Source organism: Taudactylus pleione, unplaced genomic scaffold (genome assembly GCF_031769625.1).
Source record: "Taudactylus pleione unplaced genomic scaffold, aTauple2 ptg000389l, whole genome shotgun sequence".
Classification (NCBI taxonomy): Eukaryota; Metazoa; Chordata; class Amphibia; order Anura; family Myobatrachidae; genus Taudactylus; species Taudactylus pleione.
Window position 1 is genome coordinate 2,877,755 of NW_028284790.1, and position 27,431 is coordinate 2,905,185.

General features: G+C 43.2%; 1 protein-coding gene and 1 long non-coding RNA gene across 2 annotated transcripts in view; both read right to left on the reverse strand.

Annotated features, from left to right (window-relative positions):
• The window catches only part of IL15 (interleukin 15), a 55,461-nt gene extending 54,725 nt beyond the window's left edge, over positions 1–736 (reverse strand). Inside the window, exon 1 of the mRNA XM_088445779.1 lies at positions 722–736. Coding sequence (XP_088301905.1) covers positions 722–724 — 3 coding nt within the window. The 5' untranslated portion in view covers positions 725–736. The remainder of the gene's footprint in view (positions 1–721) is intronic.
• Positions 737–771: 35 nt separating this feature from the next.
• LOC148507665 (uncharacterized) overlaps positions 772–27,431 on the reverse strand; it is a 97,507-nt gene continuing 70,847 nt past the window's right edge. The window contains exon 3 of the long non-coding RNA XR_015869681.1: positions 772–888. This is a non-coding gene — a long non-coding RNA (uncharacterized LOC148507665). The remainder of the gene's footprint in view (positions 889–27,431) is intronic.

Below are 27,431 nucleotides of genomic sequence, written 5' to 3' on the forward strand. Positions count from 1 at the left end.
GTGGGTAATTATGTAGGCAATGATCTCTCAGGTAGCTTAACCAGGCTCTGCGGTTTATTTGTAGAAAGTGAATGTACAACCATACTTACTGTCTGTTACATATATATTTATTAATGAAGCAGGGCCTGTAGCGGAGCAGGAGTGCAGAAAGCTCACCAGCCAGTGATGTTCCTCTATCAGGATAACAGTACAGAGTCTGGAACAGTGGATGCAGTGGGGTAATGTCACAGAACTCTGGAGCTAAGAGGATGATGTCTGTACTCCACTATGTCGCTCATTCACAGTGATAAGATGGTGCCGCACATGCTCAGATACATTACAAGCAGTCATTTTGGTTAAGGTATGCATTATCCCTACAGGGGCCATTCTGTTGGAGACTACGTAGTAGTGCACTCCACTTCTAACAAAATGTACAATAGTTGCATCATAGGCTAGACATAGGCTAGAAACCAAGCAGATAATATAGGGGAGATGTATCAAGCCTTGGAGTGAGATGAAGTGGAACAGTTGCCCAAAGCAATCAATCAGCTTCTGTCATTTTAAAGTCTGTGCTATATAAATGATAGTTACAAGCTGATTGGATTCTTTGGGAAGATTCTCCATTTTATCTCTCTCTGAGGCGTGATACATATGCCCCTTTGACTACAAAGATATGCAGATATACATTTTACAAGATGACCATTGATAAACACATAACAATGAATTACAGAGTGTCACTTACCATGAAAATAAAGAGATGATGATTATATACAGGGTCATGAAATGCATTTATTGTTGGGGAGCCAAGTTAAAATAAGGCTACTATCCATGTATGTCATCATGAAGTAAGCGACACTGATGGGACATCTTCCAAGATTTCATCTAGAAACTGAGACTTCCTGCAGCAATCTGTGTTAAAAGATAATGCCATGACTTAATAAACATGTAAGCATATGCACCTTGCGCTTTTCACTTAAGCTGAGTACACACTGACAGATATATTGGCCGATCAATTGATCGGCCAATATATCGGGTGCCCGTCAGCCAGTGTGTACAAGCGATATGTCTATGAATGACGTCGTTCACAGACATATCATGTCGGCTGTGCTGCACAGCCGATGGCCGATATATCTGCAGACATATCTGTCCATCGGCAAGTGTGTACAGGCCGTCTGCTGACCGCCCATACACATGCATCAGAGGCCGCGGGGAGGGGGCAAGACACGTGGCCAGAAGCAGATGAGGGTCGTTCAGTGTGTATGAACGACCATCATCTGCAGATATATCTGTGCAGTGTGTGTGCCCAACTTTAGACTCCCAGTCAACAAGTCACATAAGGTAAGAACTGTACTGAAAGTTTACAAAAGAAAATTGTGAGACTCGTTCTTCATCTACATGCAATAAAGCTTTCTGACAAGAAAAACTGTTCTAGCACAACCTGAGTGACAAACAGCTACACCACAGATCTTAGGTGCTGCCCCACCCTCCATGTACAAATAACCTTCTATTTGTATGTAACTATTATTGAAATGGATAAAAGGATGGACAGTCATTTATGCACAATGAAGCAAATTTATACATCAACAGATTGAAATAATTTGATTTATAGTTACAATGTTAAATAAAGAATGTGTGAGACCCTGGTGTTGCTCTAAATCAAACAACGTGAGCCCGGTTTTAAGCATTAAGAGGTTTGACTTAACTCACAAAAAATAAAGATAAAACATATTTACATTAAATTCATGTAAAAATTTAATTAATAAAGCAGAACTAGAAAAAAACCCACAGGATACACAAAATGGTATATAAATAAAAAGACTTGATGACGTCTCACTAGGATATAGCATCAGGTCTTGGTCAGCAGCATAAAAACACAGTTAAATTGCATGTCCAAAGGAACCAATAATTTGCCTCTGTAAAGATGGTATATTTCACTGTGACAAAGAAAGGATTTGATAAAAGTGGGATGTAGTTGATATCCCAGCTGTCGGGATACCGGTGCTCAAAATGCCGACGCCGGAATCCAGACACCAGTCAGAATCCCATTATGTCACAGCGCGCTAATAATGAAGAGAGGAGCCGCACCATCACCAGCCTGGACCTGGAGCAAAGGGGTAAGATTTTCATGCAGCCTGGCTGGGGGAGAAGGGGATTGCAAGAACACTGTGCAGGGCTGGAGAGACAGAGCATAACCCACAAACTATATATATATCATATATAGTGTATATATATATATGTGTGTGTGTGTGTATATATGTGTACATATATGTGTATATAGACATTTATATATATATATATATATATATATATATATATATAAATGTAATGCTTAAACTGTATCCAAGGAAACAGGCAGCACCAACCAGCACACCAGCTTTGTAGCAAAAAAGACAACATTTATTTCAATGCAAAAAAAGGCATATAGCTGCATTCCATCCATGTAGATGACATAATGATACTTATCATATCGCCGTTGTTATAGGCATATTGATAGCTCCCAGCCCGACAGCTGTTTCGGTGTTGCCACCTTCCTCAAGGGTCTGCTATGCCAACTCTAGCAACGAATGCCCTTAAATACCTAACACCCCCATGATGAGTACTCTCACCTGTGCACGCACCTGGCATGCATCACCTCCCATCTGAGCGGCCATCACATCCCGGAAGACGGACTCTCCGCATCCACACCATGATCCACATGGCGGGACGCCGTCCTCCGTCAAAACGGAAGTGATGCGCCGGACACAACGGAACTACTGTGGCTTCCCCACCAACTACTATCAGCCACAGAGTTCCGTCTGACAGGAAGCGGCTGCCAGATCTCTAACAATACAACCCAATACAGAGTCACTAGCGTCTCATCACCATAGCAACCGAAGGCACTCAATTCTGACAAATGTCCTCCAGCGCTGCTAATCAAACGCAGTAGCACTACCTGTTTACCAACAAGATAGATCAAATTTACCCATCAATGCAATAAAATATATAACAATAAATACATTCTATACCCCATATGCAAAACATCAATATACATATCTAGTGTTCAAATATTGTACAAAACATATTAGGAATTAGTATAAAGTTATATGCAAATCCAAGGGGAAATAATTCTAATCTGTATACAATACATGCTCTAAAAACATGTTTTCTACAAGTTCCAATCCAATTTCATGTGTACAAATGACCATCAATTTCAATAAATCACGTGCACAATTTCACAGAAAGGATCCAATCAAAAAAAGAAAAATATACTGTGTATACACAAACCAATGTTTTTCTCTACACATGTTAATATTTCTAATCTCACTAAGCTTTACACAAAACATTTACTTATGTTTTTTCTTATTTTTTCTTGCACGTATTAATTCCTGCAGTCTCGCTCATGGCTTACAAAAATTATGAAAATGTGAATTCCTCATTGAGACCCAAAGGGACCATTGAGTCCAACTTATAAATCCACTCACATTCACGTTGCAGCAACAGTCTGTGTCTATCACCACCTCTTCTTAGTGGTGGTATGTGATCAATTGGTTTGAATACAAAATCCTTCATACCGTGGCCATGCTGGATAAAATGCCTTGCTAACGGTGGTGTGCTGGTGTCCATCATAGTGGCTGCTTTTTTAATTGAGGACCTATGGAGCGCAATGCGTTCCTTGACCATACGTATGGTCTTACCCACATAAAGTTTTTTGCATGGACATACAATTATGTATACCACATACTTTGATTCACAAGTTAATCGATGTCGGAGCTGGTAACGTCTGCCCGTAACAGGGTGATGAAAGGATTCTCCCACTAGTAAATGCCGACAGTTAATGCATCCACCACACTTGAAGGCTCCAATTTTCGATGAGAGCCAATTACCCCGCGTATTGACCCTTGGACTTATATCTGAGAATGTGATACGTTCTCTTAGATTGGGGCTGGGTTTATAACAAAATTGTGGATTTTGTTGGCAAAAAGGACCCACTATGGGGTCACTTTGTAAAATATACCAGTATTTGATGATCACTTTCCTCATCAAGGTAGACGAAATTGAATATGTGCTTGATATTATCATCCTTTCAGATTCATCCACTTTAATCTTGTGAATTAATAGGTCCTCTCTTTTTAATTTAAGACATTTTTGAATAGCTGCCTGAACCTCTTTAGTATCGTAGTCCCTGTTGATGAAATTTTGACCCATTTTTTGTAGGGCCTCTGGGATCTTATCGATATCCGAGGTAGTTCTTACGACTCTCACCATTTGTGAGTAAGGCAATCCCTTTTTCAAGGGTTGCAGATGGAAGCTGCTGGCCAGTAAAAAGCTATTTTTATCAGTCAATTTCTTAAAAATGGACGTAGTGAATTCTCCTGCTTCAATTGCAACAGACACATCCAAAAATGAAGTACTGAGTGGACTGCAGGAATACGTGAACCTGATAGAACCCGGTAGAGAATTTAAAGAATCAACAAAACTTTTCAACGCAGGGGCACTGCCAGTCCAGAATAAAAATAAGTCATCTATGTAAAGCAAATAAAATGCTATATATTATGAATAATGCTGATTTTACTTAATGTGCTTAACCTCATAGTCATACATGTAGAGATTCGCGTAGGCCGGAGCCATATTCGAACCCATGGCAGTACCCCTGCGTTGAATAAAAAACATGTTGTCAAACAAAAAATAATTTTTGTGTAAGATGATCTCCATAAGTAAGAAAAGGAATTCACTGGGTGGACCATTATAGTATGGGCTCATACCCACTACTCTTCTAATGGCTTCCATCCCTTCAACATTATCAATATTTGTGTATAAACTGTTGACATCCAATGTCACAAGTAGACACTGTTCCGGTGGTGGTCCAAAAGATTTTAATTTATTGAGGAAATCAGTTGTATCTTTCACATAGTAAGGTGTTTTTTGTACAATAGGCTGCAAATAATAATCCACATACTGTGAAAGTGTTTGACTTAAAGAACCCCTTGAGGAGACAATGGGTCTACCTGGAGGATTAATGAGTGACTTGTGGACTTTTGGCAATATATATAACAGGGGAATCTTGGGAAAATCCTGTACTAAGAACCCGGCGGTTTGTTCATCAATCCAACCATTTGAAACACCCATTTCTATTATGTTATCAATTTCACGTTTGTATAAACCTGTAGGATCATAGGTAAGTTTTTGATAGCATGTACTATCATTAAGTTGCCGTAAAACTTAATTAACATAATCTGACCGGTTCAATATAACTACACCCCCACCCTTATCTGCTGGGCGAATTATAATCTCAGGGTTATCTCTTAAGGTCTGGATAGCCTTAATTTCGTCTTTGTTCAAATTTTTATGAATTTTACCCTGTTTCTTTAATAATGGTATAGTATCCTTTTTAACTAGTCGCATGAAAGTTTCTATGGAAGGATTATTAACAGGTGGATCAAAAGAACTTTTGGTTCTAAATGGTAGACCAGTGTTCAAGCTTTTTGGTTGTCTAGCAAAAAAATCTTTTAAACGTAATTGCCTATGGAAGCGATATAATTCTGTTTCCCATCTAAAAGCATTCTGTTTGTAAGTTTGTACAAATGATAAACCTTTTGATAACACTGACATTTCTGCTGTGTTAGGTGTATAGTTAGATAAATTAAACAACACTACCTCCTTATTCCCCGTCGGGACCTCTGGTTTTCCTTCTATGCCTGACCCCCCCTCGCCTGCAGGGTCTTTTAATTTGATCCTGCTGTGAGTGTACACTTTTTCTTTTAAAAAATGCCCCTTCTGTGCAACTGAATTATCTGAATCACTGAATGACGTATGTGACTCTATATCAGTAAAAGTATTTTCAAATCTCCTCCTATTTGTTGAACCCCCTCTCCAGGGACGTCTGGTTGTCTGACTCACCAACCAGGGATATACCCTGAGATCTTTGTAATCCTCCTTTACTTTTTTATATTTGGATTTTTTGAAGGTTAATAAATCAGTCTTAAAAGTTGCAATATTGTTCTCTAATTTGGACAACCACTCGGTACTAGTGTCTGCTCTCAATATATTCAAACCATTGGTTTCACACACGGCAATTTCCTTTTTCAAATTTTCAATGTCAGAATTGACTTGCTGGATAACCAAGATCATGAGATCGAAACTACATTGGTTTAATATGAGACACCATTGTCTGCAGAATTCTTTATTTCTGCCGATTGTTGGCTGATTTTTAATACGAAACCCTCTAGGGATCAATTTGTCCTTGTGATACTGTGACAAGGTTAATCCATGAAGTTCTAGTTCAATATACCTCTTCTTCAATTTGATTAAATCAGAAAAAACATCAGCAGGACTGTCAATATCAAAGGCAAGTTGGTCAGTTTCTGCAAACAATATTTTTGAAATATCTTTCTCCAAAAAACGCTTGGTACCAGTCAGGTCTCCAACACCTATATCCATTCTCTGTAAAAAAAAATTTTCTCAAAAAACATGTTGAAGAAAAGCAATAAAAATAAATATCATAAGTGCAATTTTGAAAAAAGAAGAAAAAACGATTTTTTACAATAATCGTCCATAGAAAGGTGTGAGATGTGCGATTTTCTATGGACGATTATATATATATATATATATATAAATATATATGTATATACTGTATATATATATAGTATGTGTGTGTGTGTATATATATATAAATATATAATAAGTGTGTATATATATATATATATATATAATGTGTGTGTAATTATATATATATATGTGTGTGTGTGTATATATATATATATATATTTGTATATATATATATATATATATATATATATAGGAAGTATAAAAGAGAAAAGGGAGCGCTCTATAGTGCATTAATCAATTTATTTACATGGAGTAAAACATATAACTCCCAGTAACGAGGTTGTAGTACTCGTACCAGATCATAAAACTCTGTGGGCTGGATACCACATGATAATACTGCACCACAACGGCAAACTCCATCTCGACCACGAGTCTCCTCAGTCCCCACACCACGCTGTAAGCCCACTCACATGCCGTGCTCAGTTACCACCGGAGCTCCATGCCAGCTGGAGAACGCCATGGGTGTGTGCGTGTTGTGTCAGTCAGGCCCCGTCCTAACGCATTTCATATAGTACTTTGTCAGAGGGCTCTGCATCCCATACCCCTTCCGATAAAAGCTGATTAGTGCGCATAGTGGGTGTGCAGATTGAGAAGCCTTACACACTTTCCACTGGCTGTTGACACTGTCTCTTAACACTGCTTAGTAAATAGACCCCTAAGTAAAGATTATATAGCTTTAATTTGTCCATAACTTGTCCATGAAGCTTAAATTTTCAGAAAGCTGCAGTTTGAACTGTTTTGAGGTTATACACAATGGCGTCTACAAATATTCCTGATGACAGAGTGCTCTTTATGAGCAAGAAGAAACTTAGGGGGTGATTCAGGCTTGGACATATATGCTATCACAGCTACTAACATGTTAGCATCTGCGATAGCAGAAATTTGGTAATGCAGCAGGAAGCATCCTGCCTCCTGCCTCCTGCATGCATTACTGATCCAAGCTGCATCTGAGGACGAAGCATTGGATCATCTGCATGATCCCCTGCCAGCTGTGGGACCATGGGGGTCACTCAAGCCGGTGATTGCAGTTACTCAAAAGAGGCCAGGAAATCTCCCAAAGCAGAAGGAGATCCTGGGCTCATCCCTCACCCTCAACGGCGGCTACATGCCTGTTTTGTGGAACAGAGGGCCTAATTCAGACCCGCTCACGGGCACTGAGTGCTCGCAAGTGGGTCGATGTTGGCCAAGTGCGCATGCGCGAGACCCGGATAGCGACGGGCAAGCCGTCGCTATGGGTCTCGCTACAAAGGGGGCGTGTTGTCGATGGTGAGTGACAGCACGCCCCCTTTGGTGGGCATGCCGGGGGTGTGGCTGGCCAGACGGAGGCGTTCCCATGGGAACACCTACAGTCTGGGGCCGGCCCCACTGACATCACAAGTGATGTCATTGGGAGTGCTTTTGGCTCTGATAGAGCCAAAAGCACTCCAGGGCTTGCGGCAATGAGACCCTACCACAAAGGTCTCGTCGCAAGGCCGATGGTCGCTATGGTCTTGACCATTGCGACCATCTTTTTGGCCGCTCGCTATAGCTGTGGGTGGTCACCCACAGCTATGTGAGCGGCCAGGAGGCCGCTCTAAAAAAAGAGAGGGAGGGCACTGATTCAGAGAGAGCGCTCTGAAAGAGCGTCCGACTCTGAATCAGGCCCCGAGGCTGTCGCCGCCCCTCTCCACCTAGAAACAGCAGAGTCCTAATCACTGACAGTCTGCTGCCACTCTGCATGCATGATCACAAACCCGTACTGCACATGTGCTTAATTAGTTATGTTGGACAATTCATAGCAATTTCATAGAAATGCAGGAATTAGGCTGCTAATTATTGCATCTCCAACACAGCAGGTTTACTAACAAGTGAAAAATTGTTCAAAGAGGAACAAACAAGAAACTCTATGAGTGCACTCTCATAGTCTGAAATGTCACAGGGATATAAAATATAACTTTTAATTAGAACTGCTGTCTAAATAAAATAGACTTACATAGACATTACACATAAAGCACATATCTTAGAAAAAAGGGGATTGGAAATATACTACTAATCCCTATGGACAGCGAAATATAGAAAAAAAACATGACATTTAACATAATACCAAGGTCAAAGTTTTGCACATAATATATCCACAAAACTAGTAATTGTATTATCTGCGCTAATTGGGATGAAAAGAAGACCTGACTGAAAATAAAACACAATATAATTTATCAAAATATAAATGAAAATTTAATATCCTGAAACAACAATATGACCGGTCATAGAATATCACATATAAGACAATAATATTATTAACTACAGAAAATTATTATAAGCTAAATGAATCAATAATACACTACAATGTATAATAAAACCTAGAGGAGGGGATCCTAAAAAACCTGGTATTACCAGTATAAGGATTGTATTGTGCGATACTTGAAGAATGTAAGTTTACATCAATCGATGCAATATAGTTGAAGTCCCATAGCTAGTTCAATAGAACTCAACCAAGGCTCTGTGGAGTTCTGTGGATATCCATAATAGCAATGCTGGCTTTGAGGTATAGTCATACGCTGTGCACACAATATTTGGACAGGGGGAGACAAAGGGAGGCACTTCTCCAAACGGAGGTACCAGGCATCAACTTTCTGTCAGATAAGTACAGTCCTGTAACTCACGTGTTGTGCCCAGCCTCAACCTTAACTGCAACAATGTGTCAGCTGTGCAGTACAATGTCTATGTCTCCAGGGCTCCACAATAGTCAGGTGTGCACGATCTTGTGGATCTCCTGATGTGCCCAGTTTCCACTGGGACAGTGGCAGCGTGTCCAGCCGCACAGTAAAGCAGCCGAATCTCTGGGTCTCCACAGCAAACAGCAAGTGTCAGTGAGTATACAAAGTGAGTCCAGCAGTTAGCTCTGACATGTTTGGCACCACAGCATGGGAGCTTTGAAAAATGGAGAATAGAATAGAGCATGACATAGGGTAAGATCTCCCAGTAATGGATATTGGTGGTAGCGAGGTTTTATGACAAAGGATGATATAATTATGGGCCTGATTCAGAGCTGAATGCTCTGGCCAGAGCGCTCGCTCAGAATCAGGGCCCTCCTACCTTTTTTTGGAGCGTCCTCATGGACGCTCACATAGCTGTGGGTTACCACCCACAGCTATAGCGAGCGTCCATGATGATGGTCATGATGTCTTGACCATCGCGACCATCGGGCTTGCGACGCAGACCCTGCGGTAGGGTCTCGCTGCCACAAGCCCTGGAGTGATTTTGGCTCTATCAGAGCAAAAATCACTCCCACTGACATCACTAGTGATGTCAGTGGGGCCGGCTTCAGACGGTAGGCGTTCCCATGGGAACGCCTCCGTCTGGCAGGCACGCCCCCAGCACGCCCACCAAAGGGGGCGTGCTGTCAATCAACATCGACAGCACGCCCCCTTTGGTGCGAGACCCGGAGCGACAGCTTGGCTGTCACAGTCCGGGTCTCGCGCATGCGCACGACGGAGCTCCCTACGTCATGCGCATGCGCAGTGGGGCAACATCGACCTGTTTGCAAGCATCCTTTGCTCGCGAACGGGTCTGAATGACCCCCTATGTGTGTTACCTGGATGGGATGATATATAATGGTTATGCTGTGACGATGACATCACTTCCGGCCGCAATACATGTGTACGGTATAAAAGAGGAGCGCAGATGCATGTCAGTAATTGCTTCCGCAGTATGGCTGACCTTGTGGCAGATTGTTGGTCTTGAGAAAGGTCCCTGCACAGACCGAAATGTCGACCTAGGACAACTGTCGTGTTTTCTAATGAAAGAATAAAGTGTTGAGTATATTTTTCACTTCTTGTATCAAGCCTGATGAGTGCACTCTTATTTATTTGTATATATACATGAAGTTCTGCCCAGCGTACACAAACAGGAGGTCTGACTGGGACCTACTCTTTAAGTTATTAAGTATCCCAGACTAATTGCCAGGCATCTCAGACCAATTTCCACCCCTCTGTGAAGTTTTCAACCAAATCCATTAAGTGTAAAGCATATAACAGGCTTCCTGGGTCAAAGTTCTGCCCAGTGTACACATACAGGAGGTCCGACCGGGACCTCAACTCCCTAGTATGTTTTCTGGGATCCAATGTTACTACTCTGTGAAGTTTTCATTCAAATTATGTGATATCATCTGAATCCATCCAGTGAAAGGCCCAGAACAGGCTCCATGGGTCAAAGTTCTTCCTGGTGCACTCTGCCGTGGGGTCTGAACGAGACCACAACCACTCCATTATGCATTCCAGACCAATTGCCACCCCTCTGTGAAGTTTTTATCCAAATCCATCCAGTGGAAGGCTCAGAACAGGCTCCCCAGATCAATGTTCTGACCAGCATCTCTGGGTCGAAGTTCTACAGAGCGTACACCAACAAGAGGTCCGACTGGGACCTCAACCACCCTAAAACGGCCAGGATCCAACTGGACCACCTCACATTCATTTAATCCCAATCGGTGTAGGGGTGTCCCTCTTTCTCCCCCCTCTCTCTCTAACCACCCCACTCAAAATTCTTGTGTTTGCCCCTATCAGTGTTCTAGATCATGTCCGCTATGCTGCCAGGAGTCAGTTTCCAGAAGTGTTGCGGACATAAGGTAGTATGCTGCAACCTTGATGGTCATTGGAGAGGCTGGAGACAGTAGTAGTTGTTGTGTGGGGCCATAGCAATTTTATTGATGGGGATTCCACAACTTAGTTGCCCCAGAGCCCCCACAAGCCCTAATCAGGTCCTGTTTAGCTGTGGCCCACGTAGCAGCAGTGTACTAATGAGTCAGTGTGACTCATTATAAAACTACCGGCTGCACGCCCCCTCATAGCGGCTGGCTCAGTGCAATGCACTGGCTGCACCATCGCTAGTTCCACACCTGATTGGATGCACCATTGAAACTTGCAACAGCCCTATGACAGGCACAATTTTTCCATCAGAACATGGCTTCCTGAGGAAGTGGTTCTTCTGTGTCATTAGATACAACTGCTGATAGTGCCACACCTGCATCTGCCTAACCACACCTCTTATTTCTGCTTAATAACTGGGGGTGGGGGTTATGAGCCTACAATTTTTTTTTTTTTTTTAAAACAACATTCCAAATTGCAGTGATTTACAAGTTAATAAATAGACCCCTAAAACAGAAATGAAACAAGCAAATTGTCTGGTAGTTCTGCCTTGTATTGCTACCTTACATTCTGTGTTGAATTTGTCTCACTTGCCACATATGTGACCAGCCTACATGAGGCCACTTTTAGAATTTAAGCCCTACTTAAAGTTCACCATCCCACCCCATATACAATAATATACTCTGCATATACTCACTAGAACAAACCTCCAAACATTTACAAATGTCAGTTAATCCCAAAATAGGCCCCACCTAATTCATCCCAAAACATACATTTTTTGTTTAAACTACAACCATTTTATACCTCTCAAATCAGATAAACCTCTCAAATCAGATAAGTCCAGATAAACTTTGAGTCATCTTTGTAAGCTTCTGTTTTTCGGAACCTGAGTGGTGGAGTGAGTGCTGGGTCATCTGCATCAAATAGTGGAGAAATGGAGGACATTCCCACCAGTGAAATAGTAAGTTTGCACACAAAAAACACACACCCTGACACGCAATAAAAAAAAAACATTTAATTTAAAAAATAGTTGTTATGCAAACAAGTGTGAAACATTTTCCTAAACAAGACAATTATATTATAAAGCAATCAGTAATATCATGTCATTCTGCCATGGCAAGGCTCTGGCCCCATTAAAGTAATTGACATACTCCTCTCTGCATGCCTTTGTTTGAGCACTGGCATTTTTAAAACCACAATGTTCTAGTGATGTAAGAACCAGCAGATCATCAGGGTTATCCATGGTTTCCTTCTTCAGGGAAGCAGTGCTGTGCATAGTGGTGCCTTTTCTATGTAGGTAGTTATATAGAACACAACAGGCCATGGCCACTTTATCAATAGGCAAAGTTTGATTGCAGTATGGAAAATATGAAATCTGTTGCTTAATATTCCAAAAGCATTTACCACTGCTCTCTGGACCCTGGAAAACCTACTGTATAGTTGAAAATCCTCCTCTCAGAAGTGAATGTTCTTTGTGGGAAAGGTCTCAGAACATTTTTATGAAGTGCAAAGGCCTTGTCAGCTACGAAAACAAATTCCATATCACGTTGCCTGTTCCCATGTAGGCAAATTGGGTGCATTGGACTTCAGCCTTTCTTGGCACACAGTTTGTTCCAGTGCACCACCATCTGACACTCTCCCATTTTTACCAATGTCCACAAAAACGAATTCATACCAAGCATTGACAATTGCAAGTAGATCTGTTCTGAATAATCCCTTGTAAAAATAGGCAGATGAATTAGATGGTGACATAATTCTGATGTTTTGTGTTTCCCGTCGATAGCACCACAGAAATTTGGGAAATTCCACAATTCCTCAATTATCAGCTATACATTTCCATTCCTCTGCACATAATGGGAACTGTAACATACTGTAGATAAAGAACGTAAATGTTAAAAACAATGTACTATTCATACGTAATTCATAATATAATTTTTTTTCTCCAGCAGCCATCTCTTTTTATGAACAAGCAAACCTCACCTATCATGGTAGAAACACCAGAAATCCCTACTAAAAGCACCAGTGATATGTTGACTTGAATGGAAAGTCAGTTGGAAGAGGTCACAACAACATAGCAACGTTCCATTGCCATAAAGAGGGGGAAGAGTAGACCACATGATGCCATTCGACAAGCGCAGTCAATTACATGGTATATAATTGATCCTGCAAACCACCCTTTGGAAAAAGAGGAGGGCGATGCTGACCTGTTTTGTGCAGCGCTGGCACAAAAAGTAAAAAGGATGGATGGAAAAAACAGGATGGAGAGAATTATCCTTGGGCCGGCACACAGAGGCATAGCAAGCACAATGTTTATCATGGATACTGCACAAAGACATGATGTATACAGGTCCAGCCTACATGCAACAACACAGAATGGTGATCTCTAGGGCTTGTGGTGAGATAACTGTACTATATTTCAAGTTGGCCATGGTCCTTCCAGTAGCCAAGAAAGATAATAATCTCTGCATCACTGGAATGGGTCTCCTTAAATTGCTGTCCTTTTTATCTACAGTATAAGCGTGGTGACTAGCTGCCATAGCTCCTAGAACGTGGGGTGATTCATGTGGAGAAAATTCTGGAAATTATCAGGATTATTGTAACGTATCTCACTGACGCATATGGGAAAATTATGCACAGGCACCCAAGATGGCTGCCTCACCTTTTATATGCTCCTGAACATCTCCATAAAACAGCTTAAATTCTACAAAAGTGACATTAGAAACACAAGAAATATCCAAGGACTTACCTTTATCTTGTACTGCACTACATGGACATCTCTCCAAAATCAACGGATTGCATTCCTGCACTGAGATTCACATTGGATTGGATTGAAACCTCTGCCCTCTCCACCAGAACCCAGACTGGCATTACCTCTGCAGTGGACACCCCAGAGCAAGGTACTCATACCCTCCAACATTTCACACCTAGAAAAAGGTACACTTGAAACACCAGAGGTGAGACTTTGCCACCTAGGGGCGTGTTAGCTAGAGGAGGCGTGTCTTGCCCCATTGGTTGTGTCTTTACCTTTAATAATTGCTAAGAAGTTCAATAAGCTTAAATAAATGAACATTTATTTTATTGTACTTAAAATAGAACTCTGTAAATGTACAAAATATATAAACCTAATCATAAAAGCATTTTCTGCTACTGCATCAATGTCAATTATTATACAGAAGCTAGATAACAATGGGCTTACTACACTAACAAAAACTGACAACTCTTAATTTATGTATAGTCACAAAAACATCTAATGCAGATGCATAGAAGACACTGTCTTGAATCTTAAGTACGTGCTTCTTTTCTTGATGTTAAACTCTTGTAAGTTGAAGACTTTGCCATTTGCAGCAGATCCCCTGATGGTGACCTCTTTGTGCATGGTGTACTCTTAAATACATTAATTTTGGAGGCCAACAAAGCACAGAGGTTGTTCCTGATGCCTGTAGAGTCTGCATAGGGTCCATCTGAAGAGTGACCTTCCACCGATTTCCCAAGAGAACTTCGTACCTCAGTTGTGTTCTTCCTTACCATACTAAATATACCTTCACAGAAAGCATTGCTATGTGGAATGAGAAGAATATATTTAGCTAAATGTGAAAGCAATTTAAATTGGGGCTGCCCAGTTGCTGGTTCTGTAAGCTCTGCTACATCATGCCAAAATTTATCAATTCTCTCCTCTTCAGAGAATATGGGTAGATCCAGGGAAGTTTGATAGGATGTAAACTCAATGAGAAGTTGGTCAGCTTTGTTTGAGGGAATAATATCCTGGAAATTTTCTGTTAATATTTCAATCATTGAAGAAGTGGATGTCAACCTAACTTTGGGATCAAAAACAGCAGCAGCCTTCAAAACAGGATCATTGAGAGGGAACTTTTGTTTCAGGTAGTTCAGAGACTTCTCAAAAAATCCTCTCACCTCAGAATAAAACTTGATTACTTCTGAGGATCCAGCAAGATTTTCCTTCCTTATCAGCTGAGTTGCAGAGAAACCAATAAACAAATCTTCATCAGGCTTTTGTAATTGTTCATTGATGGTAATATCAAGTAAGTTTCTGCTGTTTTCCACAATAACAGAAGGTTGCATCAAGCATCCAAGCAAATCTCGGTAAAGTTTCATCATAGCCGGGTGTAGCCAATGTATCATTGGATCTTCACATTGAAGCAGTGTGTTAAAGTTTTCAAACCTGGGCATAACTGCATGCAAAAACAAAATATATAACTTGTAGACAGGGTTCTTGAAAATCTTCACCAGTCTTCTCTCCCTGGCCATAGAGAAATGTTTTTGTATTTTGTCCATCTTCTGTTGTTTGGAAGAAGGGGGTTCATCAATGTCTTCATCGAAGTGGGTCAAAAAATAGCAGCGAAGTCCATCCCAGATGGCAAGGACACGTTCAAGTGTGCGAGATATACTTAGCCAACGAGTAGACACATGTTTTAGCACTTTTCTTATTGTTTCATTGCAAAATGCAATATCTTCTCTTAGCAACTCCTTTCTTTTGGCACTTTTATTAAAATGGTAGAAAATATCCACTAGAAAATCTTGTGGATCAAATGACAAAGCCTTTGCTCCCTGTTTTGCAGCAAGATGTGCAAGGTGGCAAGCACAGCCTACTCCATAGATCTCTCCACCTGTATGCTTGTTCTGGAGCAATTTAAGGACTCCCCTGTGCTTGCCTATCATGACAGATGCATTGTCTGATACAAATGCTGCACAATTGGTGAGACTAAGTCCGGCATTGGAAAGACATCTCTCCACAGTTTCTGCAATGTTTTTTGCATCTGCATAGTTTATTGTGGGCATGTCAAGAAACCGAGTCCTAATGAACCCATCTGCATGTTCGTATGTTATCAGTATTGGGAAGTATTTGTATCGATATCAGACCCTCCATCAGTGCTAAGAGCATACCATTTTACTTTTTCTCTGGATTCTGTTGTCAGCTGTTTTTTTACTTCACTAATACCTTCTTGTCCAATGCACTGAATTAATGAATTAAGTGACTAGCCTTTGTGTGTCCACATGAATATCGTTTTGCTATCTCACTGTCAGGGAACATCTTGGAAACCATCTTATTGAAGCTGTCATTCACTGCAAAGGGTAAGTTATGCTGCAAGACAAAACCTTGAAAAAGAACCTCTGCTTTTATTGTAGCATCATTTGTAGGATTCTATGGTTTGGCCCAGACATTCATCAGAGCTTTTGATGAGGCTAAGCCCTTATTCAGTTCTGCGTATGACTTGTGCTTGACAGTGCTTATGTGAACTTTCACATCATTCATTCCTCAATGAGAAATAGAGAAATCACAAGCACAGTGCTCACAAAATGCATACTTTACTCCTTTCCGGGAAGCTTTTATGAAATCCCTACCACTAGCACAATAAGAGGCCTTAAAGGTATTATCACGTCGTGACACCTTGGCCTTGGTTTCAGACATTGTTTTATATTTGCTTTCTTTCTTTATTCTGATGCTAACTACTGTGCAATTACGGTAATTCCTCTATCCATCACCTTTACCCTCTTACCTGCATTATTATCTCAGCGACTTGTGCCTTTCCTTGCCTGCCTGCATCTACTTCCTGAATCGATCGCCTTCCCACCTCTGCCTGTGTTATCTCTGCAACTTGTGCCTTTCCTGGTCTGCCTGCATCTATTTCTTGAATCGATTGCCTTTTCACTCGTGCCTGTTTCACAATAATAATAAGTTATTATTATGTATAATATTTATATTATACAGTTGCAAAAACTACATAGGTATTTCACAATATCGTGAAAAAATACTAATTAAAATTAGGGGTGTGCACCGGCCACTTTTCGTGTTTTGTGTTTTGGTTTTGGATCTGGATCTTTCTTCGTGTTTTGGATCTGGATTGGTTTTGCCAAAACCACCCTTCCGTGTTTTGGGTTCTGGGTTTTGTGTTTGGATCTGGATTTTTTCTTAAAAAATAAAAAAAACCGCTAAAATCACATAAAATGGGCCTTTTTTTGTTCCTACGCTATTAATAACCCCAATAACATTAATTTCCTCTCATTTCCACTCTATTCTGAACACCTCACACCTCACAATATTGTTTTTAGGCCAAAAGGTTGCACCGAGGTAGCTGGATGACTATGCTAAGCGACACAAGTGGGCGGCACAAACATGTGGCCCATCTAGGAGTGGCACTGCAGTGGCAGACAAGAAGCCAATCAGCGTTATGGTGCCCATTTGCATGTAGCACGAACCCGGGAGATCCGTGCTACATACATCTGTGTCATTGACACAGAGCACCGATGGGTCCGTGAGACCCGTCTGTGCTGCTGTGGTAAAAAAAAAAAAAAAAACCTGTGTAAAAAAAGAAAAAAATGGCATGCACCCCCCCAAAAAAGAGCAACCAGCCCCGGGCATTAGTAACCCAATGCTGGGTGTGCTTAAATACAGGGGACAAACGACGTAGGGGTCCCCTGTACTTAAGCACAACCAGCACCGGGCTAGTCAGAACCAGCGCTGGTTGCCAAAATACGGGGACAAACGACGTAGGGGTCCCCCGTATTTTGCGCAACCAGCTCTGGGCTCTAATCCGGTCCTGGTTCTGGAAATACAGGGGGAAAAAATTAGTAGGGTTCCCCTGTATGTTCCAGAACCAGCACTAGACTTTTTCTAGCGGGGGGCTGATGCCACAGCCAGGGGCGCCCTTTCACCGGGCCCCCCAGCCGCAGCATCAGCCCTGACCGCTAGTCAGCCCAGGCCGGGGATCCCTGGAGAGCTGGGGACCCCCCCAATAAAGGGGTCACCCTCTCCGGGGCACCCCAGGCCCAGGCTGATAGCCCGGGGCTATCCCCGCCACCCCTGGTGGCGGTGGGTGGCGGGTTGATTGTGTGGTGTGGTGTAAATAAAGAATATCAAACATTGTCTTTACAAGTAGAACTGCAAGTCCCAGCTAGCCTGCCCCGCATGCTGGTACTTGGAGAACCACAAGTACCAGCATGCAGGGCATTAAGGGCCCACTAGTACCTGTAGTTCACCTGTAAAAAAATGTTTAAAAAAACACAGGATACACACACCATGACAGTATAAGTTTATTAAACATACATACACACACATGTACACATACTCACCTATGTAACCTGTAGCATCGGTCCACTTGTCCGGTAAAGTATCCATAGGGGACCTGTGAAAAAAAACATACTCACCATCTCCTATGCGAGGTTCTGTCCTCTTCGTTCCAAAGTATGCATCCCCGGACTTGGCAAAAAAAAAAATCGAAAACGCGATCCACGAACTTAGTACCGTTCTATAGAACGGTACATCCCGAATGAGAGCTTAGCGGCGGGGTATCACCATGGAAACCCCGCTGCTAAGCGTTCATTGGCTGAGAGAGGCCATCTCCCGTCTCTCAGCCAATGAACGGCTCCCTCCATTGTAGTCAATGGTGGGAACCGCAGGGTAAACTTTAATAACCTTGCGGCTCCCACCATTGACTACAATGGAGGGAGCCGTTCATTGGCTGAGAGACGGGAGATGGCCTCTCTCAGCCAATGAACGCTTAGCAGCGGGGTTTCCATGGTGATACCCCGCCGCTAAGCTCTCATTCGGGAAGTACCGTTCTATAGAACAGTACTAAGTTCGTGGATTGCGTTTTCGTTTTTTTTTTTTGCCAAGTCCGGGGATGCCTTCTTTGGAACGAAGAGGACAGAACCTCGCATAGGAGATGGTGAGTATGTTTTTTTTCACAGGTCCCCTATGGATACTTTACCGGACAAGTGGACCGATGTTACAGGGTTACATAGGTGAGTATGTGTACATGTGTGTGTGTGTATGTATGTTTAATAAACTTATACTGTCACGGTGTGTGTGTCTTGTGTTTTTTTTAAACATTTTTTTACAGGTGAACTACAGGCACTAGTGGGCCCTTAATGCCCTGCATGCTGGTACTTGTGGTTCTCCAAGTACCAGCATGCGGGGCAGGCTTGCTGGGACTTGCAGTTTGTAAAGACAATGTTTGTTATTCTTTATTTACACACACCACACAATCAACCCGCCACCCACCGCCACCAGGGGTGGCGGGGATAGCCCCGGGCTATCAGCCTGGGCCTGGGGTGCCCTGGAGAGGGTGACCCCTTTATTGGGGGGGTCCCCAGCTCTCCAGGGATCCCCGGCCTGGGCTGACTAGCGGTCAGGGCTGATGCTGCGGCTGGGGGGCCCGGTGAAAGGGCTCCCCTGGCTGTGGCATCAGCCCCCCGCTAGAAAAAGTCTAGTGCTGGTTCTGGAACATACAGGGGAACCCTACTAATTTTTTCCCCCTGTATTTCCAGAACCAGGACCGGATCAGAGCCCAGAGCTGGTTGCGCAGAATACGGGGGACCCCTACGTCGTTTGTCCCCCGTATTTTGGCAACCTGCGCTGGTTCTGACTAGCCCGGTGCTGGTTGTGCTTAAGTACAGGGGACCCCTACGTCGTTTGTCCCCTGTATTTAAGCACACCCAGCACTGGGTCACTAATGCCCGGGGCTGGTTGCTCTTTTTTTGGGGGGGGGGCACGCCATTTTTTTCTTTTTTTACACAGGTTTTTTTTTTTACCACAGCAGCACAGACGGGTCTCACGGACCCGTCAGTGCTCTGTGTCAATGACACAGATGCAAGTAGCACGGATCTCCTGGTCCGTGCGTGCATCTGTGTCATTGAAATACACAGCAGCACAGACGGGTCTCACTGACCCATCTGTGCTCTGTGTCACTGTCAATCACACAGATGCATGTAGCACGGATCTCACGAGTCCGTGCAACATGCAAATGAGCACCATAATGCTGATTGGCTGAGAGCCGTGACAGACGGCTCTGTCAGCCAATCAGCACTTTGCCCATTAAAGGCAAAGGCATTTTTTTTAAAATGGCCGCTCGAGGCAAAACCTCGAGATCCGACAGCAGATCTCGAGGTTTTGCCTCGGGAGAGGGATCCGGGGCAGACAGGGAGATCCGAGCTTGGGCTCGGATCGCCCCGGATCCCCGAAGTTCGGGTGGGTTCGGTTCTCAGGGAACCGAACCCGCTCATACCTAATTAAAATTAGCAAGAAAATTAGCAGTCAACATATATAAATTAGTTTAATCAATGTAAATTCTTTAAACCTATTCTGTGACATAACTTGGAGAGCCTCAAAACAAGATTAAATAAAAAAAGGAAAACTGAGTACCCGAAGGAAACCAGCACAAGCATGTGGAAAATATACAAACTCCACATAGTTAGGGATGAGTGGGGGCTCAGGAGGTGGGATGGTAGAACTATTCAAAATTGAAATATGGGAGTCACACCAATTGCCAGTGAGTCCCGGCTGGAGAAGTTTGGCAGCATTTAGAATGGCAGTTGGTATAGCTCCTCTATTTGAATTTTGGACCATGCTGCAGCCTTCTCTAGACTCGCCACTGGTTAGGGCCATGGTGGGAATGAAACCCATGACCTCACGGAGGAGATACCCCAAGCAAGAAGACTGAGGAGCTGATAAGCACATAGGAGCTTAAAGTTAGTTATAGGTGTCTACAGAGAAAAGGGGAAGGGGGGAGGGGGTTGTCTTGAAGGAACTGGGGATTTGGTAAGTGTCTGCATTGCAATTTTTTTCTAATAGTGACAGTGACATAGGGAGAGATTTATTAACAAGAAGGGTCAGTAATATAATGTAGGTTATAGCGGGGTCTGTGTTCTGTATTGTAGGGTACAGTGGGGTCTGTGATATAGTGTCAAGTATGGAGGGGTCAGTAAAATATTAATCCCAAGTACTTAGGGCCTGATTCAGAGCTGAACGCTCTGACCAGAGCGCTCGCTCTGAATCAGGGCCCTCCTCCATGAAAATGGAGCGGCCTCCTGGACGCTCGTATAGCTGTGGGTGACCACCCACAGCTATAGCGAGCGTCCATGATGATGGTCGCGATGGTCTTGACCATCATGACCATCGGACTTGCGACGGAGACCCTGCAGTAGGGTCTTCCTGCCACAAGCCCTTGAGTGATTTTGGCTCTATCAGAGCCAAAATCACTCCCACTGACATCACTAGTGATGTCAGTGGGGCCGGCTTCAGACGGTAGGTGTTTCCATGGGAACGCCTCCATCTGGCAGGCACGCCCCCGGCATGCCCACCAAAGGGGGCATGCTGTCAATCAACATCAACAGCACGCCCCCTTTGGTGCGAGACCTGGAGTGATGGAAAGCCCGTCACTCCCCGGGTCTCGCGCATGCGCACGACGGAGCTCCGTCCGTCGTGCGCATGTGCAGTGGGGAACATCGACCCGCTTGCGAGCGTCCTGACTCTCACGAGTGGGTCTGAATGACCCCCTTAGTACACTATTAACTGAAGACACTAAAAATATAGGAACAGGTATACAATCTGGTTAAAATAAAGGTAAAGATCAGAGGTCTAATATGAGTGAACAGCGCCATACCCTGCACATGTATTGATATGCTTAAAGTAAGATAAGTTCAATTTTTTTAATGGGTGAGGGGGCACCAAAGGCATTTTTGCCCTGAGCTCCGCTTGGTCTAGAACCAGCCCTGATTCAGAGATGTACACTAACCTGATGGCTAGCGCACATCTCCAATGTTTTCTACTCGCAGGGCCTGTTCTGCACATGTGCAGAATGGGTCTTGCGATACCGCATGGAGTTTCCCCAAGCTGCCCCCTTTTCTGGGACTGCTGAGCACAGGGTCTGACTTCCTGGCCTCGCAAGCCGCCAGGACTCGGTCAGGCTGCGGTTAGCTTCAACTACCACAGCCTGGCCAAGGGGACAACAATCGCAACCGATGGTTACAGCGCTGAGATCATGCAGATACAGCAAGGAGGTGTTTGTTTCCTACAGACACCACCTCCTGCATTAGCATTTGAGATGGACATCATTGCACGGCCACTTGTGTGCGGCGCAGCAGTTCCGTCCATTTTTTAATCAGGCCCTTAGTATTCAGTATTCAAAAATGTTAGTGACACACAGGATGCTAAACGTAAAATACAGAAATAAAATTCTTATACACAATCAATCCTTCCTTGCAGCATGTTGTAGCCCTGCACACAGTGAACCTCTGCAGACAGAATTGTAATTCGTACATGCAGAGACTAAACAAGACTCTGTATACAACTAGTGACGCAAAATACATATACTGTATTTTTATTTACATACTCAAACTCCTGCTCTACTTCTATCCCTATTTATTTTCTAAGATAAAACTGGTCAAATCCCTTTGTCTTTCATGCCAGGGCCGCAACTAGCATTTGTGTCACAAGAGGAAAGACAGTAATTTGGCGCCCCACCTTGTCCACCATTACAGCATATTGCAAATAGATTTACTACTGCATCCTGGCAGTAATATAATATATATATATATATATATATATATATATATATACAGTCAGGTCCATAAATATTGGGACATTGACAGAATTTTCATATTTTGGCCTCTATTCACCACCACAACAGCTTTGAAATGAAACAAACAAGATGTGCTTTAACTGAAGGCTTTCAGATTTAATTTGAGGGTGATTACATCCAAATCAGGTGAACGGTGTAGGAATTACAACAGTTTCTATAAGTGCCTCCCACTTTTTAAGGGGCCAAAAGTAATGGGACAAACTAAACAATCCTAAATCTAACTTTCACTTTTTAATACTTTGTTGCAAATCCTTTGCAGGCAATTACAGCCTGAAGTCTGGAACGCATAGACATCACCAGACGCTGGGTTTCATCCCTGGTGATGCTCTGCCAGGCCTCTACTGCAAATGTCTTCAGTTGCTGCTTGTTCTTGGGGCATTTTCCCTTCAGTTTTGTCTTCATCAAGTGAAATGCATGCTCATTCGGATTCAGGTCAGGGGATTGACTTGGCCATTGCATAACATTCCACTTTTTAGCCTTAAACAACTCTTTGGTTGCTTTTGCAGTATGCTTCGGGTCATTGTCCATCTGCACTGTGAAGCGCCGTCCAATGAGTTCTGAAGCATTTGACTGAATATGAGCATATAATATTGCCCGAAACACTTCAGAATTCATTCTGCTGCTTTTGTCAGCAGTCACATCATCAATAAATACAAGTGAACCAGTTCCATTGGCAGCCATACATACCCACACCATGACACTACCACCACCATCACTCTGGTACAAGTTGATCTTTGTCTCCTCTGTCCATAGGATGTTGTTCCAGAACTGTAGTGGCTTTTTTAGATGTTGTTTGGCAAACTCTAATCTGGTCTTCCTGTTTTTGTGGCTCACCAATGGTTTGCATCTTGTGGTGAACCCTCTATATTCACTCTAGTGAAGTCGTCTCTTGATTGTTGACTCTGACACATATACATCTACTTCCTGGAGAGTGTTCTTGATTTGGCCAACTGTTGTGAAGGGGTTTTTCTTCACCAGGGAAATCATTCTTTTGTCATCCACCACAGTTGTTTTCCGTGGTCTTCCGGGTCTTTTGGTGTTGCTGAGCTCTCCGGTGCGTTCTTTGTTTTTAAGAATGTTCCAAACAGTTGATTTGGCCACACCTAATGTTTTTGCTATCTCTCTGATGGGTTTGTTTTGATTTTTCGCCTAATGATGGCTTGCTTCACTGATAGTGACAGCTCTTTGGATCTCATATTGAGAGTCGACAGCAACTGATTCCAAATGCAAATGTCACACCTAGAATCAACTCCAGACCTTTTACCTGCTTAATTGATAATGAAATAACGAGGGAATAGCCCACACCTGTCCATGAAATAGCTTTTGAGTTGATAGTCCCATTACTTTTGGCCCCTTAAAAAGTGGGAGGCACATATTGAAAATGTTGTAATTCCTATACCGTTGACCCGATTTGGATGTAATTACCCTCAAATTAAATCTGAACGTCTGCAGTTAACACACATCTTGTTTGTTTCATTTCAAAACCATTGTGGTGGTGAATAGAGGCCAGAATCTGAAAATTCTGTCAATGTCCCAATATTTATGGACCTGACTGTATATATACATATATATATATATATATATATATATATATATTAGGGGTGTGCAACGGCCACTTTTTGTGTTTTGTGTTTTGGTTTTGGATCTGGATCTTTCTTCGTGTTTTGGATCTGGATTGGTTTTGCCAAAACCACCCATCCGTGTTTTGGGTTCTGGGTTTTGTGTTTTGGATCTGTATTTTTTTGAAAAAAAGCATAAAAGCAACTTAAATCACAGAATTTGTAGTTTTTCTGCTCCTATGCAATTATTAACCTCAATAACCTTCATTTCCACTCATTTCCAGTCTATTCTGAACACCTCACACCTCAAAATATTGTTTTTATGGCCAAAAGATTGCACCGAGGTAGCTGGATGACTATGCTAAGCGACACGAGTGGGCGGCACAAACACGTGGCCCATCTAGGAGTGACACTGCAGTGGCAGACAGGATGGCAGTTTGAAAAACTAGGCCCCAAACAGTACATACTGCAAAGAAAAAAAAGAGGTGCAAGATGGAATTGTCCTTGGGCCCTCCCACCCACCCTTATGTTGTATAAATAGGACATGCACACTTTAACAAACCAATCATTTCAGCGCCAGGGTCTGCCACATGACTGTGGCTGAAATGATTGGTTCGTTTGGGCCCCCACAAAACAAGCTGGCAATTAATGTGTCCCTGCACAAACTGGCTCTACGGAGGCAAGATGTCGTCCTCATCCTCCTCATCCACCGATTCCTTGGATAAAACAGGAAAAAGGGATTTAGGTGTCCCTGGACTGCTTACGGTCTTAGCCAAAGTTTCTGAACTTGACAGTAACTTTTTATGAACGTGCTGCAGGTGCCGTATAAGGGAGGATGTTCCTAGGTGGTTAACGTCCCTACCCCACTTATTTCACCTTTACATATGGTACATATGGCAAGACAGTTGTTGTCCGGATTTGGATAGAAATATTGCCAGACCAAAGAGGTGGAATGTTTGGTCCTCTGTCCATTCATGACCGTGATGGGCTTTTTCATCCCACGGACAACAACTGTCTCCCCCGGAGCCTGATTTAAACAAACCACATCACCATCAGAATCCTCCTCACCAACTTCCTCCTCAGTGCCAGCTACACCAGTATCCTCATCCTGTTGTACTTCAACAGTGACATCTTCAATTTGCATATCAGCAAGTGGACTGTGGGTGCTCCTTTCAGCACTTGCAGGGGGCGTGCAAATGGTGGAAAGAGCCACCTCTTCCCGTCCAGTGCTGGGAAGGTCAGGCATCGCAACCGCCACCACACTTGGACTTGACATTGGGCATCGGCCTTGGCAGACGACGTTGATGGCATGTTATTGTCTATGTCATTACTAGTGGCAGCAGCTTCAGCACTAGGAGGAAGTGGTTCTTGATCTTTCCCTATTTTATTTTTATCGGAGAAAGTTTGGGCCTCCATTTATGCTATATTGATATATATGTGCGGCTAAGGCGCACACAAACACAGAAAGTAATTTTTTATTTTTGTTGGAGACTAGTGCACTTTGTGGGTAACACCACCCTTTAAGAAATGAGCCAGCCGGCCCTTTACTTATGGGACACAGGCACACGCTTGGCGCTGCTCCTTTGTTGATGCACGTGCAGCTACAGCCCACACAATTTAAAAAACACAGAAAATATTTTTTTATTTTGTTTGGAGTGCCCTTTGGGGGTCACAGCACCCTTTAATGGACAAGCCAGCCGGCCTTTTTCTTATGGGACACAGGCGCACACTTGGCGCTGCTCCTTTGTTGATGCACGTGCAGCCACAGTGCACACAATTCACAAACACAGAATTTTTTTTAAATTTTGTTTGGAGTGCCCTTTGGGGGTTACAGCACCCTTTAGCGGTCAATCCAGCTGGCCCTTTATTTATGGGACACAGGCGCACGCTTGGCGCTGCTCCTTTGTTGATGCACGTGCAGCTACAGCCCACACAATTCACAAACACAGAAAATATTTTTTTATTTTGTTTGGAGTGCCCTTTGGGGGTCACAGCACCCTTTAACGGACAAGCCAGCCTGCCTTTTTCTTATGGGACACAGGCGCGCGCTTGGCGCTGCTCCTTTGTTGATGCACGTGCAGCTACTGCGCACACAATTCACAAACACAAAAAAATATATATTTTTATTTTGTTTGGAGTGCCCTTTGGGGGTTACAGCACCCTTTAGCTGTCAATCCAGCCAGCCGGCCCTTTATTTATGGGACACAGGCGCACGCTTGGCACTACTTTGTTGATGCACGTGCGGCTACTGCGCACACAATTCACAAACACAAAAAAATATATATTTTTATTTTGTTTGGAGTGCCCTTTGGGGGTTACAGCACCCTTTAACGGACAAGCCAGCCGGCCTTTTACTTATGGGACACAGGCGCACGCTTGGCGCTGCTCCTTTGTTGATGCACGTGTAGCCACAGTGCACACAATTCACAAACACAGAAAAAATATATATTTTTTTTGCACTTGGGGGGAGCACCCCTGATGGACAGAGCACCCCCTGGACAACACTACAGCACCCCTTTAGAACTGGGACACTGCACAGGACTTTGGAGTGGACACAGCCCCTATGGACAACTGACTGCACAACACAGTCCAGCCAGCCCCTATGGACTTTCAAGTAGTGGACACAGCCCCTATGGACAACAGCAGCACAGTGCAGCACAGCACAGCACAACACTACACTGCACTACACTACACTACACAGCCCAGCCAGCCCTAACTCCCACCCTCCCTCTTCACTGTCCACAGCCGAGTGAGAAAATGGCGCCGACGCGGGTACCTTATATAGGATCCAAAACCCGCGAGACCTGGAAGGCGGGATGATGACGTTTTGCCTCGATTTCAGATCCGAGTCAGGCGGGAAAAGTCGAGCCTGACTCGGATCGGCCTCGGATCGGGGTGGCTCGGGGGGGTTCGGATTTCAGAAATCTGAACCCGCTCACCGCTAATATATATATATATATATATATATATATATATACATATACACACACACATATGAACTTGAAATTTCAGTTCTTTAAACACTTGCTTAAATCTATGATATATATATATATATATATATATATATCACCAGTGGTCGAAGTGGAAATTTTGAAGTCGGGGTATGCAAATATCAGGGGGCCTTTAATTAGGCAAGCTCATATGCTGAGCCCCACTTCAAAATAATAATTAGCCTGACTGCACCCATGGACAGGATGTGTTTTTAATAATAAACTTATCGTGCCTCCACTCCCCGCAGCACTCACGGTCAACTCCTGCAGAGTGTTCACTTCCACTGCAGCATTTTTTTAACCAAGCGCTGGCCATGCAGA